At 37.3% G+C, this 18,965-nt stretch overlaps 1 protein-coding gene across 1 annotated transcript in view; it reads right to left on the minus strand.

The window, feature by feature from the left end:
• LOC149799160 (A disintegrin and metalloproteinase with thrombospondin motifs 4-like) overlaps nt 1-18,965 on the minus strand; it is a 126,948-nt gene that overhangs the window by 81,230 nt on the left and 26,753 nt on the right. Inside the window, exons 5-10 of the mRNA XM_089958320.1 lie at nt 13,682-13,943; nt 13,064-13,217; nt 12,013-12,200; nt 10,054-10,140; nt 3,734-3,834; nt 1,964-2,092 (exon numbers count right to left, since the gene is read on the minus strand). Coding sequence (XP_089814446.1) covers nt 1,964-2,092; nt 3,734-3,834; nt 10,054-10,140; nt 12,013-12,200; nt 13,064-13,217; nt 13,682-13,943 — 921 coding nt within the window. The remainder of the gene's footprint in view (nt 1-1,963; nt 2,093-3,733; nt 3,835-10,053; nt 10,141-12,012; nt 12,201-13,063; nt 13,218-13,681; nt 13,944-18,965) is intronic.

The following is an 18,965-nucleotide window of genomic DNA, read 5'->3' on the forward strand; positions in this document are numbered from 1 at the left end:
GATGAATTTTTCCACCTGTTGAATTGTGCTGCATTGGACAATGAGGTAGTTTCGCCTTGGTCTTATCAGTTTGAATTGTCCAGTGTGAATTTTGGCCAGTGCTGTCATAATACAATTGGTACTTAGACCAGTACTTCTGTTGCACCTGCTGCTTATGTATATGGTGTGTTCGATGGAATGATAACTGTACATTTTGTTTTGGGGGTTATGTTGTTGTTTTATTTCCTGTTTTGAGTTAACCTTACTTGTGGGTTTTTTTGGGTTGTTTTGCGGTTTTAGCGGGCCCTTGCCATTACCTAGGTATGTGTTTTGGGTTGTTTGGGGTCTTTGGGTTGCCATATTAGTGATGCTGCTGGGTCGTTTTGTAATGTCCAATTCATTGGATTTGTTCCCATAGGTTGGTGGTTCCCTTGCTGTTATTATCCCAGATGGTCCAAGAGTTTGGTTTGAGTGTCTAGTTTCTTTCCTAATGTTTTGATTTATTGTTGTTTGCTTGATTTCCTGTTGTTGGTTTGTTTGCATGCTTCTAGAATTGGTTATTTCATTTTTGGTGAATTTTGGGGTGTTGGTTATGGTTATGTGGTCTAATTGTGGGGAGTTTAAGGTATGTAGGTTACTGTCATATTCATTTGTTAGGTTTGGAATAGTGGTGTCTATATCTTCATTTGTGTTTGTTTTTTCCGCTTCCTTGAAGAGGACTGGCGATAGTATTGGCATTGTATTTATATTGTTCCCTGGAGTGTAGTTTTGTATTTCTAGTAGTTTCTGTTGGTGGGGAGGGGGTGTGTTAATTATGTCTGCTGGTTTGTGGTTTGTTTGGTCTGTGTTTGAGACCAGAATTTGGGGTCCCAGTGTGATGTTGGTTGAATTCGAGTTTGCTGTGGTTGGTACTACTTGCGTTAATCTTGCTTGTTTTACATGCTTTATTGGTGCTGTTTGGAGTTGTGATACATCCAATATTTTTACTGATTTATTGATAGGGTTGTTTGGTGGTTTGTGTGTTTGCGTGTTTGGATTGAATAGAGCCATTTGTTTGGACCTAGTTTGCATTCTTCTACTTAAATTGCGTATAGCATTGAATGATGACTTATCTTTTGTTTTTGTCCTAACCCAGTCTGCTCCTCCGCTAGAAGTCTCTCCTTTGTTTTCTGTTACGTGTTAATATCGTTCCTTTGTTTGATAGTTCCTTTGTTCTGTTCAGTTCCTTTGTTCACGGCTTGGCGGTTTGCTAATCGTTTCCTCTTCTTGGTATTATTTCTTTGCTCTTGTTTTCCTGTTCCTTTATTCTATTTTAATTGGTGATGGTGGTGGCCGCACTCAGTAGAACTTTTAAAATTATACACCAAGCCGGTTTTACACAGTAAACAAATCAAGCAAATTGAGAGATAGTTTTCAAACTTGACGCTATGGGAATGACGTCACTAAAATGAAATTTGTCAGTGTGTTAGTTTTTCATCATATATCGCCAGCAACGTGCAGCAACTTTGAACTGATTTTTGTCATCGAAAATCATCATCTCATGAATGTTTTCATTTCTAGAGGGTCCTCAAGTGTCACCCTTCAAATTAGAAAAGCAAACAGTGATGAACCTTCCGAAAGGCAATACTAAATTTCTATTGGAGTTTAGAGTGGTCCAAACAAACTGTGAAATTCCCATTAGCGTCCCTAACGTAATATTAAAATAACTCGAACGTAGTGTTAGTTCCTTTTAGATTATATGCCGTCCAAAGCGTAACGTAAAAAACCCTTTAGAGTCTATACCTTCCCATGCGTAACGTAAAATTTCCATAGGACTCTATATCATCTCAAATTTGACGTTAATTTCCCATGAGACCATTTATTGACCCCAAGCATAAATTTAAATTTCCAATAAACCCTATACTGACCCCAAGCGTAACGTCAAATTTCTGTTGTAGTTTGTATTGTCCCATATAGCTACTTAAATGCATATGCAATTGCTTACGTGTGTCCAAGTTCATGGGCTGAAATATAATAGAATGTAAAGGACCGTATTGAGCTCACTGCACAACGCTGGGATGGAATACACGAACCTCGCAGATACGCCATGCCTGATGTCGAAGTACCTGTTTGCCTTTAATAAGGAAAAGAGAATAATTTGGGCGATATAGAAGAGAATTTAATTCACTAACTAGTGTAATGTTTATGTGCTGCGATACAAGAGGTTGTAAAGGTGTGTATTGTGCTCACTGATTAAATGAACCGAACACAGATGCCATCCCTGCTGTCTCATTATCTGTTGGGCAATATAGACGAATATAATTTATGCGAGATGAAAAAGAATAACATTTAACGTATTTAAGAATTTCCTTAAAATAGCTTACACTGTATTGAAAGTGTTTTTGCCAGATATTTTCGTAATGTTTTCACAGAGTGGTTCAGTGTTGTTCAAATGTAAACCTAAATCCGTGAAACGACAGAGTGATTAGATGAGGTGCCATTGTTACAAGCTATCGTTCTAAGGCGTATTGATCATTTTCCAGTCTGGCTAGTTGTGTTATGTGTCATATTTTAGCACACCATGGACAACTTTCAAAACCGAATGAATATACTTCTGACGTATCTGGAGGAAGCTAGCTATGAACTGACGATCACATGATCGTCACATGACAATCACATGTTTACTATGAATGACGACCACATATTTTAAGACTGCGAAAGACAAAACCCTAAAATGCATGGATAGGTCTTAAATGCAAAAATTTCTTCGAAAACTATGAAATATATTGATTTTGGTCGACTCTGTACTGTTATTACAAACTCGTAAGCATTATTACTCATGGATTTGACATGGTTTTTTATGTTTTCGTTTAACATTTGTACAGTGGATATATGCTACTGTGCTATTCGTTTTTTGTTGTTTTTTCTAGACAAGATAGTCTGAGACAGTGTACAGTGTTATGTAATTAAATCAGATAAAACTTTATTTCTATTCAAATTTTAATTCTGTCCTCGGGGAAATATTCACGCTCTTCTTTCTTCCTAAACCTGCATTTGCTTAGCAACTTCAATGTCTAACAGGTCTAGATCGGCAGGTATTTCAGTGAGACCTCGCAAGTTCCTGTAGGATTTCCATCTCTCCAATATGACCATGAGCTCATGCATATGGAATTGAAAATGGTCTATTTCTTTTTTATATCATAATTTTTTTTTATATGCAGAAATGGATTTATTTTCCGCAAATCGTACCAATATTTTCAAAACCTTCTCAGATCGACGCATAGCTTGTTACTTTTGGAAACCTTGAACCAGACACCATGGATGAAATAAAAGTCCTTGAATGGGTGAGCACAAACGCTGTACATTTTAAAATATGAGACCGAGTTTGAACCCAAAACTGCCAAGGCATACAGCTAGTGTGTTTACATTGTGCTATCTAGGCCTTAAATCAATATCCATCATTTGCATTACAATTACTATAAATATTATTTTGATTCAACTTTGCGTCCGAAATTGTTTTCTTGTTGTTTTGATACATATATGCATGTTAGTAATGGTATGTTTCATTCTTCATAATAATTATGACCATGTAGTCAAAATCTTTGCAGGAAATTTCAATCACTTTTTGAAGGATCATGACTCATGCGACAACAACAACAACAACAATATTCCAAAACATGAAATTAGATCAAAGTATAGAAAAAGCAAAGAAAAATTATACGTAATTAAGATAACCAACGTATCCACAAAACTGGCAATAAGGACAACTACGTACCCTGTATGAAGATGGACATGGTCATAGGCTAATTCATTTTTCGTCCCATTGCAGATGGAATATAAGCTGACTGATAGGCTTGTTGACGGGACATACCAGCTCTGAAAGCATGTAATAAAATAACTGATACTCTTATTCGTGATACGGGGGGGATATTTTATCAAAGAGTGTATCGCCTATATGACTGTAAATAACATTGAATAAATTACTTTGTAATTCATTTAAGCCATTAGAGAAAATGCTTAAATTCAACTGTAAAATTATTGTACTTTAATGTTAAAGAATGATTATTGATTCAACTCTGGTCAATAATTATACCTATTCAGTTGAGTATGTGTGGTCAAGCAAACGACAAGTATTTAGTTCCTTTGAACTCTTAATTTCTGTTTCTTTATACATTCTAACTCTGTTTATTCTCATAATATATTTTGTCATAATTTTTTGAATAGTATGGCCTAAAACTATAAATTTAAAAGATACATTCTTAAAAATGCATCCGTAAAGAATGATAATGGAGGATTATTATTTGATTTAAAGTTCAAAAGCCGTTTACATAACTACAACAATACACAACATGGGTTATTTGTGTTCATTCCGCACCTCAAAAAAAAAAAGTAAGTAGCAATTTTCTGTGAAAGGTAATTCAGATAGATCATTCATATATCAAATTATGGAGCATCTCCCACTAAAATAAATCATCCAACTTATACAGGAAGAACAGTATAATGAAGCCTTCTTTTCAACGTATAAGTTAACAGTGTGTCTTGAATAGAATACTGACCACACAAGTTGAGAATGCTAAAAATAATTAAAGAAATAGTGATAATATTCTTTAGAAACCGAAGGATGTTAACTCAGGTGAAATTCAGAAGATAATGTAATTCATTTGCATCTCTCTTTAATTGCTTGGCACGTAAATACTTTGTTTCAAAGATAAATGTTTAGTATTGGATCTTTATTGTTACTTGATTCTCGCTTACCCTATAAAATGGGGTCACAGGTCGCCAAGTGGTCTAAAGGGCTCGCTTTTACCGACCACTGCCATCTCATCTATCAACATGTGGGTTCGAGTCTCTGGCTTGGCCAGTTTGGATATGTGAGAATGTTGCCAGAAGCTTCCCTTGGGTCGGTGGTTTTTACCGGGGTTTTCCCGGGTACTTCTTCCACCCAATCTGATTAAAATTAGATCTCCACTATCCTTCGTGAAGATGTGACCTCGACGGCATAGGAGTCATCTTCTGGTAACCTTTGAATAAGACAAGAAATGTAGATTTCATACATCTTAAAGTTAATGAAATCGTTCGGCGCACATTGATGCTCTTCGTTCATAATGATGGGACTCCAAAACGCGAATATGTAAGACTTCATCTGATTGGCTGATAATCTTTAGCGGTTATGGTAATAACATAGGTCATCAGAATATGACTCCTAAGCGGTCGCTGTCAGATCTTTAAGTAAGGCAGTGGAGTTTTGATTTTAATCAAATTTCCTCCCTTACTTTAGCTCTGTGAAATGAGGTTAATCCCCAAAACAACAACAACAACAAATTCACACAGTGGTACGTTAATAGTAATTGTGGTTAACATTTAGGTCAAATGTTTATCAATTTTCTTTTTTATATCACTTAGACGTAAAAGAAACATTTTCATAAACGTTTAAATATCTAAAGTGCAACCCAAGGTACTAATATATGATATATAGATCTGTTGACGTCATACTTGTTAGCATGTTCTCAAAGTTTTAACGAGAATCATACTCAGCGAAGTAGCTGTGTGACCTTGTGACCCGTCGATAGTCACACCTGTTGAAATTATAATCGGCGAGAATGAACATTGTCTAAAACAGTTGATCCCAGACAGAATGGCATGCATTGTGTGCCAAAAAAGGTATAATAAGATCATATCAGTGATACCAACGTCTGGTTCACGTCGAAGCTGCTAAAGCTAATGTACGTAGTTTATATTGCTGGTGTGCAATATCAACCTATTTGCTGGAAGGAACCACGGTTGCAGTATTAGGAAGTATACGAAGTATATCTAATTCCTGTCTCCATACCGTCATTTATAAAAACACAATATTTATATCCGCAAAGAGATGAAAGTACATATACTGTATCTGGAATTATATTCACATTTCTAAAGCAAAAAAAAAAATCTCCATCTCTTTAATATTTAAGTGAAATAAACAAACTTTAAAATGACATACCTTGACACAGTAGTATTGCCTGTAATTATATATATATATATATATATATATATATATATATATATATATATATATATATATATATATATATATATATATATATGTGTGTGTGTGTATATATATATATATATATATTGTGCTGGTTGACCATCGGGCTCGTTGAAGTCAATCCTGGACTGCTCTTCGCTGATGGGTCCCCATGTGGCTGACGAGTTCGATACGAGACGCGCATGTCCTGGAGCAGTGTGTTCACTAGAGGCATAGGTTGGTTCTTGACCTTGAGGCCTTCCTGCGTTCCCTGACGTCGGCGACTTTCTTTCTGCGGGCATCCTCGAAGGTTTTGCACCAATTACTAACAGCTGCACGCCAACCAGGTCTATCCTTGGCGCAGGACTCGAGGTTTGTCACAGATATCGAGCAGCATCTCAGACTGTCCTTCATAGAGTCTTTGAATCTTTTCTTCGGGCGACCAATTTTTCTGTGTCTACTAGATAGAGCTCCAAACAAACTATGACGTGGCACTGGAGTCTCCTCCATACGGGCGATATGACCCGTCGACCGGTGTTGGGCTTTCATGACCATCGCTTCGATACTGGTTAAGCTGATCTATCCAGCACTTCTAAGTTCGTCAGTCTGTCTTGCCATCGGACACCCATAATCCAACGCAGTTCTCTCGTGTGGAAGCGCTCAAGTTGCTTGATGTGCTTCTCGTATGTTGTCCAGGTCTCACATCCATATAAAAGACTTGTTAGCACAACTGCTTTATATACCTTTATCTTGGTGGACAGTTTGATATTCCTGTGACTCAACACGCGAGAGCGGATATACGTCCTAATGATTGACTGGCGCTGCTGCTGCGTGCCGTTATCTCTTTGTCTAGTGATCCATCGGAAGATATGACTCTTCGAATATATTTGAAGTGATCGACAGCTTTCAGTTGGTTGTATTCGATAGACACAGTCGGGGGTGGGATGAGCTATGTTGCCTGAGACAGGTTCGTAAAGTACATCTGTCTTGTGTAGACTGACGGCGAGTCCGAAGAGTCTCGGGGCTTCTGCAAAGCGAGTAGCGATGATCTGGAGATCTGCTTCCGTGTGTGCCATGAGAGCACAGTCATCTGCAAAAAGTGCTTCAAGAATAAGTTTCTCCATTATTTTTGACTGGGCATTAAGTCGGCGAAGGTCGAAGAGAGAGCTATCCAGTATGTTCGTTATGTACACACCTTTCTGGAGATCACGTGAAGCATGGCTCAGGACACATGTAAAGAATAGGTTGAATAATACTGGGACCAGACCGCAGCCCTGCTTCACGCCGTTAGAAATGTTGAATGGTTTGGAGACATCACCGTTGTAGAGAACGAGTCCCGTCATGCCGTCGTGGAAAAGTCGAATCTTCTAAATGAACTTCCTAGGGCAACCGAATCGTGCTAAGATGATAAGATGGCCCATAGTGCATCAATATTGGCCGTATCAAGGACCTTTGTGAGGTCTATGAAAACACCGTAGAAGTTCATGTTTGTTCAATGCACTTTTCCTGTATTTGTCTCACTGTGAAGATCATGTCGAGTGTGCTCTGATCTGGTCTGAAGCCACATTGGGCCTCATGCAGTATGGCTTCCGAGACATTACTGACTAGACTGTTGAGAAGGACACGCGCCATAATCTTGCCTGCAATCGATAGGAGTGATATGCCTCGATAGTTGCCGCAGTAAGCTTTGTGCCCTTTGTTTTTGCATAAGGTAACAATCATTGCGTCTTTGAACTCCTGTGGCATGGACTCCTCTTCCCAAATGATGTTTAAGGATAATGCTCAGTGCCTCAAGTACCTTAGGGCCAGCTGCATTGCAGTGTTCAACGGGAATTCCATCCACGCCTTGCCAGACCTGATCATTTTGATGGCTCGCTCGATTTCTTCCGTGGTAGGGGGCAAGTCCAGGTCCGAGATAGCTGACTTCGGGACAATTGCGTCTAACTCTGCTGCAGAGTCTACGGTGGAGGCCATGTTCATTAGGTTGTAGAAGTGTTCCTTCCACCTTTCGGTGATACCCTCTTTGCCCTTGAGCAGAGTGGTTCAATCGAAAGAGATTAGCGTGGTGCTACAGGCTTTCGACGGTCCATAGACATCTTTCAGGGACCTGAAAAACTCTTTCGAGTTGTTGGTGTCTGCGTAATGCTGGACCTCATCTGCTTTGCGGTTTCATCAGCTATTTTGCATAATGCGAAGTTCTGTCTGGGCTTTGCTCTGCGGGTGTTTGAAGCGATCATGTTTTGAGAATGAGTCAACGTAGGTCTGCCATTCTATATAGGCCTCTCGCTTTTGTTCAAGGAGGATGCTCATCACTTCGTTATTTTCGTCAGAACAGTCTTGGTTGACTTTTCATTTGGGTCCTAGGATGACCTTCACAGACTTACTCAACATGTCATTGAGCTGGTTCCAGTTTTAGGCTGGGTCACCAGTCAGAGATCCGTGCGCAGTCAGTAGGTTTTCAATGTGAGCTTGATATCGCCCTCTCACCTGCGGATGGTTCAGCCTTGCAGTGTTGAACTTGATTCGGGTAAGCTTCGCCTTTTTGCGCTGTAGCGTGACAATGTTGAGATCAAGGATAGCCCTGACTAATCGGTGGTCCGTCCAGCACTCGGCTCCCCTCAAGACTCTTGTTATCCGTACATCGCGGATATCTGTTACGGACGATGATATGGTCGATCAGATACCATCGTTTGGATCTGGGATGCATCCAAGTCATTTTATACTTGCTCTTCTGACAAAAGAGTGTGTTCGAGATAGTCAGATTATTCTCTGCATACATCGAACGTAGACGCTGTCCATTCGTGTTAATTTTTCTGATTCCATGCTGTCCCAATACTATATTCCAGCTTTCTTGGTCATGGCCCACTCAGGCGTTAAAATTGCAAAGTACAACGAGTTTGTCGCAAGCTGGGGTAGCATTTACGAGGGCATCGAGACCTTCATAGAAGGCCTCCTTGTCTTCTTCGCTGCTGGTCAACGTGGGGGGGGGGGGGCATAATAACTGATGATGGTGATATACCGTGACTTAGAGGGGGACGCGGAGTTGCATTAAGTGTTCGTTATCATACATAGGAACCACTGGGAAATTGACTCAAAAGTGCAGTACGAATGGCAAAACCGACTCCGTGGATTCTTTGTTAATCTTCTGTTTTCCCCTTTAAAAAATAGGTGTAGCCACCCTTGGTTCACAGACAGATCCTACATCAGCTAGGCTTGTCTCACTAAGAGCGGCAATGTCAATCTTGTATCGGCCCAGTTATCTGGCTATGAGGGTTGTTCTTCTATGAGGCCTGTGTGCATCTTCTTTGTCCATGAGTGTGTATACGTTCCATGTACCTAAAGTGAGTTTGGTTTGTTTATGCTCATGGTGTCGACCGCATTAAGGGTTAACTGCCAACCATGGCTTGCCAGCCAGTTAGTTTATAGGAGATGCAATTTTTAGGACACCTTTTCGAGTCCCTTCCCTTACTAGGGTGCGCAGTGCTGACCTAAACAGGGCTGCTTAGTCGTCTGGGATGCTGCCGGACATCTTTGCTCTCCTGGTTCAAAGACAAATGACCACATGTCCACAGACCGCTTCCGTGTAGGTTTGGAACTACGACTGCCAGTAGTAACCTCTACCTATCCCTTCGTCCCTCCCTAATCGCCGTTGGACTTTGAAGATGCGCAGAGTAGAAAGAAAGAGAACGCAGGGGTTTGCGTGAAGAGCGTTACATAAGGAAAACCTGCGAGTGAAGGAGATTATGGTGATGAAGCTGTTGCCCTGGAGCAATCTCACCCTTTCGGCCGCTGAAGTCGTAGTCCAGTGGCACGATAACTCGTTACGGCTGCCAGCTTCCTTGGCTGTAGTGGACCGCCACGTGCCGTCTGCACTCCACAGTACATATATATATATATATATATATATATATATATATATAGAGAGAGAGAGAGAGAGAGAGAGAGAGACAGAGACAGAGAGAGAGAGAGACAGAGAGAGAATGAGAGAGAGACAGGCAGGCAGGCAGACAGACAGACAGACAGAGACAGAGACATACAGATGTGCAGTCAGGCAGAGAGTTCTAGGTTAATAATTAGGTTCAACTTACAGGATTGGTCTGGTAGAATACAATTTTCTTAATGAGTATAGTGACGTTATAACCCAGCTGTTCGTGTTTGCTAAACTCGGCTTGTACCTGGTGAAAATTGGAAAGGAATGGCGAATAAACATCTTACATGAGAGTGGAAGTATTTAACTTGGGATAATGCCACCTCCTACACATAACTCCATTAAAGGGACCCAAGAGACACGAGTCAAGAATATTACTCCTCCTAAAGGGACCCAAAAGACGCGAGCAAGGAACGTGACCACTCCAAAAGGGACCCAAAAGACGCGAACAAAGAACATTACCCCTCTTGCAGATGGTTACTAGAAGAGTAAAATATAAGATACCAAATTTTGTAAATTTCCACCCAGTTTTGAAGGAGCGATGCGGCTACAGTCAGTGGGACAAATGGACAGAATGACAGGTGGATGGTATCACTATATCCGCAAACTTGTGTTATGTATATTGAATTTGCATTGTTTGTTGGCTTTTCTTCGTGATAATGTGTTATGTATAACTGTATTTTGCAACTGACCTGTGTCCAAAATCAATTTAAGGGTCTACCTTACTAGAGATTATTGTTTTGTAAAGAACAGATTGCATAGTTAATATTTCTCAATAATTATAGATGAAATAGATAGATAATTGTAATGAAGATATCCATTATTATTTGTATCTGAGCTTAGAATATTAGTTTTTCACTTGGTAATTCCTGATCTTGTCGATAACTTAGAATGTTTTAGGAATGAAACTTACGTTTATCCTGGCTCTATTATTGTGTCTTAGCTTTTTATAGTATTGTTGTCTATTTAATGTTGTATTAGGTATTTAATTTGGCTGGATTTATTTAATTAAATTATTATTCACTGTAATTACAAAGTGCTCAACAATATTTTCGAACTAAATCATTATTTTGGAATAGTTGTAAGTTCATTAAAGGACATTTTGGACTAAATTACTGTTTTACATCAAGACTTTTAACATATCACCCCATTCCATGCTATTGGTACATTAGCACTGTACCACATGTACATCGGCACATTCAATATTGGGATTTATTCGGATCACAACTGGGAATCATTTGGAACTCTATACATTTTAATAGCGATAAAACTTGTAGGACTTTTAGGGATTTAATTAGCAATACTGTATATTCTTTGTAAATTTTGCTTTGTATTCTAGAGAAATAAGTTATTTGTTGAATTGTACAGAAATTGTTAGTTTTCACTCTTTCATTTTACTTATTTTTTAAGACCATAGAGTTGTAACACTTGATATAAAGTCTGAGATTAACAAAATAATACCTCACATTTACTTTTATACACTAGAATATAATAGTACAGCTAAAACGTTAACATTCTCTATCGTCACGGACAGTTCTAATGACATTAAACCTTTGCCATATATGTTGAGGAAATACATGAAATACTGTCTTATTTTGCATCATGACTCTAGGTAACTTGGAAGACAAAGCTGTAACTTAATTCAACTCATTAAATTTAATCATGTAAACCTCTCCTCTATGCCACCTCTTACTGAAAATGAAACCTTTATCGCAAATTATTATATCCCTTATAAGCATATCAAAGAACAAACTGAAATGTTAATCATCCGGATCATGAACACAGTTTGCTTCACCCTGCAACCAATCTATAAATTCATATACAGGAAGCAAACTAATTAGTCCTAATAGCCCTTGTGACTTCTTTCCTGTATACATATTATTAAAGACAAAAATATGATGACGTGAATTACCCCATTCCATGTTAAGATAACGTGATTTACCCCCATCACTCGATGGTAGGATAACGTAAATTACCCCCATTTCCTGTTTATAATAACGTAAATTACCTCATTCCATGTAAAGAGAACTTAAATTACCCAATTGTTTGTTTAAATGATCCCAGTTCATGTTAAGGTAACGTAAATTACCCCATTCCATGTAAAGATAGCGAAAATTACCCCATTCCATTCTAGCATGATCAGCTCAATCTTTTTCTCTGTGGTTGTTGCATGTAGTCCGTTCTCCATGAACTCATACATCAACTGGTCCACGTATATCGCCGCCTCAATCTGAAACGATGTGTTAGTTGTGGCTCGTCTTTGTCGCCTGTGGTTCCCGTAGTAACTAAATGTGTTGAAGTCACTACCTAAATTGTATGAAAGTGGATCAATTACTGCTATAACCTTGCCCTTTTTTGTATGTATATGCATCATTCATAAGTACATAAAACTCCAGATTGTGTAGCATTCTTTTCACTTCCTGGATCATGTTGATTTGGTTTTCTACACACACACACACACACACACGCACATATATATATATATATATATATATATATATATATATATATATATATATATATATATATATAATTCACAATCAAAGTCAACAGCAAATGGAAATAGGCAGGATATACCTGCATATTCTAGGTGTTTACATGGATATTTTTCGACATGGTAAAATATTACTGTAAACGTCGTAGGAATCGCATCAAGTTACCCACTTAAAATATTACTGTAAATGTCCTAGAAATCGCACCAGGTTAACCACTTAAAATATTGCTGTAAATGTTCTAGAAATCGCATCAGGTTAACCACTTAAAATATTACTGAAAATGTTCTAGAAATCACATCAGGTTACCCATTTCAAATATTATTGTAATATCATGAAAACATAAGCAGTTTAACATTTAAAATGTTACTGTAAATGTCCTGGAAATCACATCAGGTTAAAACTTAAAATATTGCTGTGATGTTCTAGAAAACTCATTAGGTTTCCCACTGACATATTAGTGTAATGTCCTGGAAACTTCATCAGGTTATCATTTACAATATATATGTAATTTTCTGGAAAACTCACCAGGTTACCTATTATCAAGTTATCGACTTAAGACCTTGACGAAGTGTACCTACTTCACATCTCTAACTTTAATACTTTTAGAAGGGTAGGCGCAGTAGAAATAGTAATTCCAGTTGATATAGATCTTCACAATGGATAAGAAATAGTGACCTGTTGTACTGAGGTTAAGCGGAGGTCCCAGCTGAACTGTGGTTACGTTCCTCCTGGCGACAAGTACATTGCCGGGAAAATTGCTTACTTCTAATAGATGTCTGGGCAATGTTTCGATGTGGTACTCGTATATCCCGTCATTCATAGTTCCTACCTGTAAGCATATAATTAAAATGCGCTTAAGAACATTTTATGAACAACCTGATTATAAACTGTTCAGCGTCAAGAAGTATACGACATGCGCATGTTTGCTAAAATTTTAGAATTTGGTAAATAATTTACGTTTGGATTCAGTAACAAAATAACTTAACGAAACAGAGTTGTTTTTCTACATTTTGAAAATAAAATCCATAGGAATTTTAAGTTCGACATGGACATCTTCCTTTCGAATGCGTATCTTGTATTATATGTATTTTTAGTTTTCTTTTTCATTTTATTTCAAAAATAAATAAATACTATCATTAGAATTTGAAATTTTCTTATTGAAATCAAATTTGTTTATGTTGCTTCTGCTTTAGAATTTTCTGAATATGTCTATATTAATTGATACGCTAACTGATGCAGTTTCTTTCTACTCTCCATCGCAAGCACGTGCATACATACAACATCTAATTATACCAATTCATCACAGAAAGACATGGATGCGGTCCCGGCATGTGACGTAACCATTCCTCGAAGGAAACAGTCAGGATGGTTCCCTGACCATTCTATTTCTTCAAAGTCTCCAAGACGTGTAACTATGGTAGCATCGGGGTCAAGCACTGACTGCACGTGCCACAGTTCCAGTATGTATTCTTCTCCATATGCTTTTAGGGATAACTGTACTGGGGTGTCGGTAGATCCAGATCTCTTTTTACGCCGAAGGTCATGACTTTGAATACTGAGATACAAAAATTATCAATGACACGTGATTTATTAACGTTGCATATCAAATGTATAATATATCAAATAAAATATAGAAAAAGGGGGAAAGATTCTGTTGAAAACAAGAGTGCAACAGAGGACGAATTCTGGACTCACATACCAGAAATATCTCAGTGTGAGGTTTAACAGCACGATGTGACACAAAGTTTGTTTCTCTTGTAAAGTTTCCGTGCAAAATAAATGAACGAACAATTTTTCATTATTCATCATATCTGTGTTGTAAATTTGATATACATTATATCAGAATACTGACATTTTCTATTTTCAAATTCCATGTGCATATTTTTCAGTATACACACGTCAACATGCAACACTGCATTATTCCATCTGTCACTTTCTTCGTAGCATTCTGATGGTTTATTTAATAAGATGTTAATCACCATAACGGTCAAAATATAGAACAATGCGAAGTTACAATGTAGCACAGTGAAAGTTACAACTAAGATGTTAACATAACACAATCTAGCACAGTGAAAGTTATAACTAAGATGTTAACATAACACAATCTAGCACAGTGAAAATGACAAGCTAAGATGTTAACATAACATAATCTAGCACAGTGAAAGTTACAACTAACATGTTAACATAACACAATCTAGCACATTGAAAATGACAAGCTAAGATGTTAACATAACATAATCTAGCACAGTGAAAGTTATAACTAAGATGTTAACATAACACAATCTAGCACATTGAAAATGACAAGCTAAGATGTTAACATAACACAATCTAGCACAGTGAAAGTTATAACTAAGATGTTAACATAACACAATCTAGCACAGTGAAAATGACAAGCTAAGATGTTAACATAACATAAACTAGCACAGTGAAAGTTACAACTAAGATGTTAACATAACACAATCTAGCACAGTGAAAGTTATAACTAAGATGTTAACATAACACAATCTAGCACAGTGAAAATGACAAGCTAAGATGTTAACATAACATAATCTAGCACAGTGAAAGTTTCAACTAAGATGTTAACATAACACAATCTAGCACAGTGAAAGCTACAACTAAGATGTTAACATAACACAATCTAGCACAGTGAAAGTTATAACTAAGATGTTAACATAACACAATCTAGCACAGTGAAAATGACAAGCTAAGATGTTAACATAACATAAACTAGCACAGTGAAAGTTACAACTAAGATGTTAACATAACACAATCTAGCACAGTGAAAGTTATAACTAAGATGTTAACATAACACAATCTAGCACAGTGAAAATGACAAGCTAAGATGTTAACATAACATAATCTAGCACAGTGAAAGTTTCAACTAAGATGTTAACATAACACAATCTAGCACAGTGAAAATGACAAGCCAAGATGTTAACATAGCACAATCTAGCACAGTGAAAATGACAAGCTAAGATATTAGCTTAATGCAAGCTATAATATTGTACTCAACGCCATCTTTTGTCATAATGGGGCTTTACTGTACTGACACATTATGACAACAGATCGAGGAGTTATATTAATCACGGAAGAGGCAGAACTGCCATGGGTCCAGTATATTGCTGATTCTAAGCATGGAAGACATGGCCACGGAGCCTCTATTCCACCAACAAACATTGGCTAACTTTTCGTATCTTAAGAGAGAGAGAGAGAGAGAGAGAGAGAGAGAGAGATAGAACGCTCTTATTTAACGGTCTGGAGATCTCCGTCTGCTTACTTTGGTTAATAGGCATTATTTATTTATTTATTTATTTATTTATTTATTTATTTCTCTTTACATGATGATCGTGAATCAGGGATTGTTCACTGCAATTTGCCATAAAATCAGATAATCAGCAGGTATCGACACTTATGATGGATAACATTATCTAGAACACAATTCAGTGTCAGGGCATTTAAGGATTCCCTCCTTCATTCCGTCCGTGCGTTGTGTCTATAATTATCGCTCATTCATAATTACTGCTGGAAATTCGTCCAACTTATTTATTCGTTATTGATCTTATAAATGAATCTAATCTCGTCTTTCGGAGACACCGTACGTTTCGGTTGAAAATATGGCAATACATAATAAAATGCGCAGGGATTTGCGATACCGATAGAATGAAGTTGCACAGAAAGCCAAGGCTGATACCCAGGCTCTTTGAAAATAATAGTATATGTTAGTTTATCTAATTTTATTTTGCTTTAATTGTCTGAAGCATTTCATGTAACCGCAATTATAACACTGAACTTTTATCTTGGGTAGCAGCTATTTGTGACAAGCATTTATGCAGCATTGCAAATGCCTTTTGCCCCGTTCACACCAATCGTCTTTTCCAAGCACTTAGTTAAAAAATATTGTTTTATTATTTGTTGTTGATGCTGTTTATTTTGTTTATGGAACACACCGGTGTTATGAATATTTAGGTAAGAAACATTCTTAGCTTAAACAGTGTTTTTATTTATGTAAACTACTTCGAGAAGTGCTGAATTTACTACAAGAAACTTCGTTGCCAAATCAATAATGATTCTAAAATTTAATTTTTAAAATAAGTGTCTTTGTAAATACAAAATATTTAGAAATTCTTTGTTTTATTAATGAAGAAGAAGATTTGCTTTCAAAATTTTTAAAGCCGTGAGCAAAGAAAGAAAACTATTTGAACATTGCTAGGGGTTCATTTATTTTCATAAACCTATTACACATTTTTTTGTCATAAATATTTTGGAAAACCTTTTTTTCATTCTGAAAACAAATATATCACATGATGCCCTTTTCTGAAGTTTTCACATAATCATTCCTACCGGAATTCGACGAATTGTTTGGATTGAAATGGATCACTAACAGTATCATGGGAACATGACATTTAATAGCTGTTTTGCAAGACTAGCACAAGTTTATTGAAATAAAATTGTACGTTCCTGATTAGTCCGAGTTTCCTCTGACCCTTACCACCCCATTTTTGATGTTTGGACATTTATGTTGGGGTGTAGGGTCAGATTCCATTCCCTGTCGAAAAGTTGGAATTCGCCGATACCGTTTGGTGTCGGCATGGGGAGCCTTATATTAGCCGGAAATTGCAATCATAGCATTCGTTCTGTCTTTAATCCGCTTACAGACAAGACGAAAGTACACCGTTGCTGAAATCTGACCTGGATCTGGCAATTTGCATTCCTAGTCACGTGACTACACAACTCTCGCAACCTACATGTCAATGACATCAGAGGTCATACAGTCACGTGATATCAACAATAAACAAATTCTAGTGTTGCTGTAGGAAAACAAATCGAACATACAAATGAAAGTCACGTAATTTTTTATAGAAAAATGAAGGAGAAAAAAATATCTCAAAATATTATTGTGAAAACGACGACCCAAAATCCGTAAATATTGCAGCAATGTAAAGAAAACCAGATTCACTACACAGAGAGCACATGTCAATGTGGTAGTCACGTGACACCAACAAAAACATCGCTGACACGTGCTCTGTACTTCCTGAAAATGGTTTTCTCCACCCTGCTGCGATACCAGCAGGTTTCTGGTCGTTGTTCTTAGAATAAGTATGTTGAGAATTAAGTTGTGCATTATATTTATTTACAAACATTAAGTGACTTCTATATAATATGTCCAAATTGTATGTACAACAACTTTGGGAATTTGTTTGCTGTCGATATCAGGTGACCATATGACCTCTGATGTCATTGACATGTTGGTTGGGAGATTTGTGTGTGAATTTTTTTTTCTTCAACCCATTATATGCTAAGGCATATACAAACGCACCACATACACTCAAAAAACAAGAATACAAACTCAAACATTTATTATTTTTGGGATACATTAGATAGAAACAAAACTTGTTAATTTGAAATAATAATGCTTTCCGACATCAAACATACACACAAGACACGTCTCTTAATAAAAATGGAAAATACATCACAAAAACGAACATATTACTCTGGCAAAAAATAATAAATAACACAAGGGAAAGGGAAGGAAATTAGCCCAGGGCTAAATAGCCTTTGGGGTAATAGTACAACCCTAAAATCCGAAGCTAAATTGGTAGAAATCAGGCCCACTGTCAGCCCGGACAAAGGGAAGAAAGTATACCAATAATGCTTTCTTATGGGATTAATGAAAAACCTCTAAGAATTCGATGGATAAAAAAGAAATTAACCCTGCAAAATTCTATATCGCATTATTGTTTTCTGAACAATAACACTTACAGACCTCCAAGGGAGACAGGAGAAAACCCACACCAAAATACACTTTTAGAAAAACAGGGTGTCACTCTAAAGTTCTAACCAGCTATATATGCTGGGATGGAGCTTAAGAGTGTCAACAAAGAGATTTGTATAGTCATGTGACTCGGGATGCAAATGGCCAGATCCAGGTCAAATTTCAGATACGAAGTACTTTCGTCTCGTCTGTCAGCTGATTAAAGACATGACGAATGCTATGCTCACGTTTTTGGAGAAAATAAATAATATTCCTATCGATTCCATGCATGTATATCTATATGAACGGTCGTTCAAGTTTGCTGGGCCGTCTAGTACGCGGCTACCCCATGCCGATACCAAATGGTGTCGGCGAATTCCAACTTTTCGATTGGGAATGGACTCTGACATTACACCCCAATATAAATATCCAAATATCAAAAAATGGGGTGACAACGGTCAGAGGAAGCTTCGACTAGTTTCTGATCAACAATGTGTCACATGCGTTTGATCAGTACTGTTTTCATGCTGGCCATTTGTTTTTAGCCAGGGCCAGTCTTGCTAATATATGTCCCTATTTTCATATACATCTATATTGATAGGCCACAATATATAAACAAGAGAGGCAGACAGACAGACAGAGGATTGGGAAGAGCTTTGAACTTTTAAAACCGATGATAATGCTGGTAGTACTGATGAACGAAGAAGGTAAAGAGTTGTTTCTTCTCATTTCTTCTCCTGTATAGGGAACATTCATTAATAAAAATAAAAGTTACTATATGAAAGAAAGAAGCATTTATATTGTCTTATTATTTAACAAACACTA

This window comes from Sinohyriopsis cumingii, chromosome 5 (assembly GCF_028554795.1).
Source record: "Sinohyriopsis cumingii isolate HCF-2022 chromosome 5, ASM2855479v2, whole genome shotgun sequence".
Taxonomy (NCBI): Eukaryota; Metazoa; Mollusca; class Bivalvia; order Unionida; family Unionidae; genus Sinohyriopsis; species Sinohyriopsis cumingii.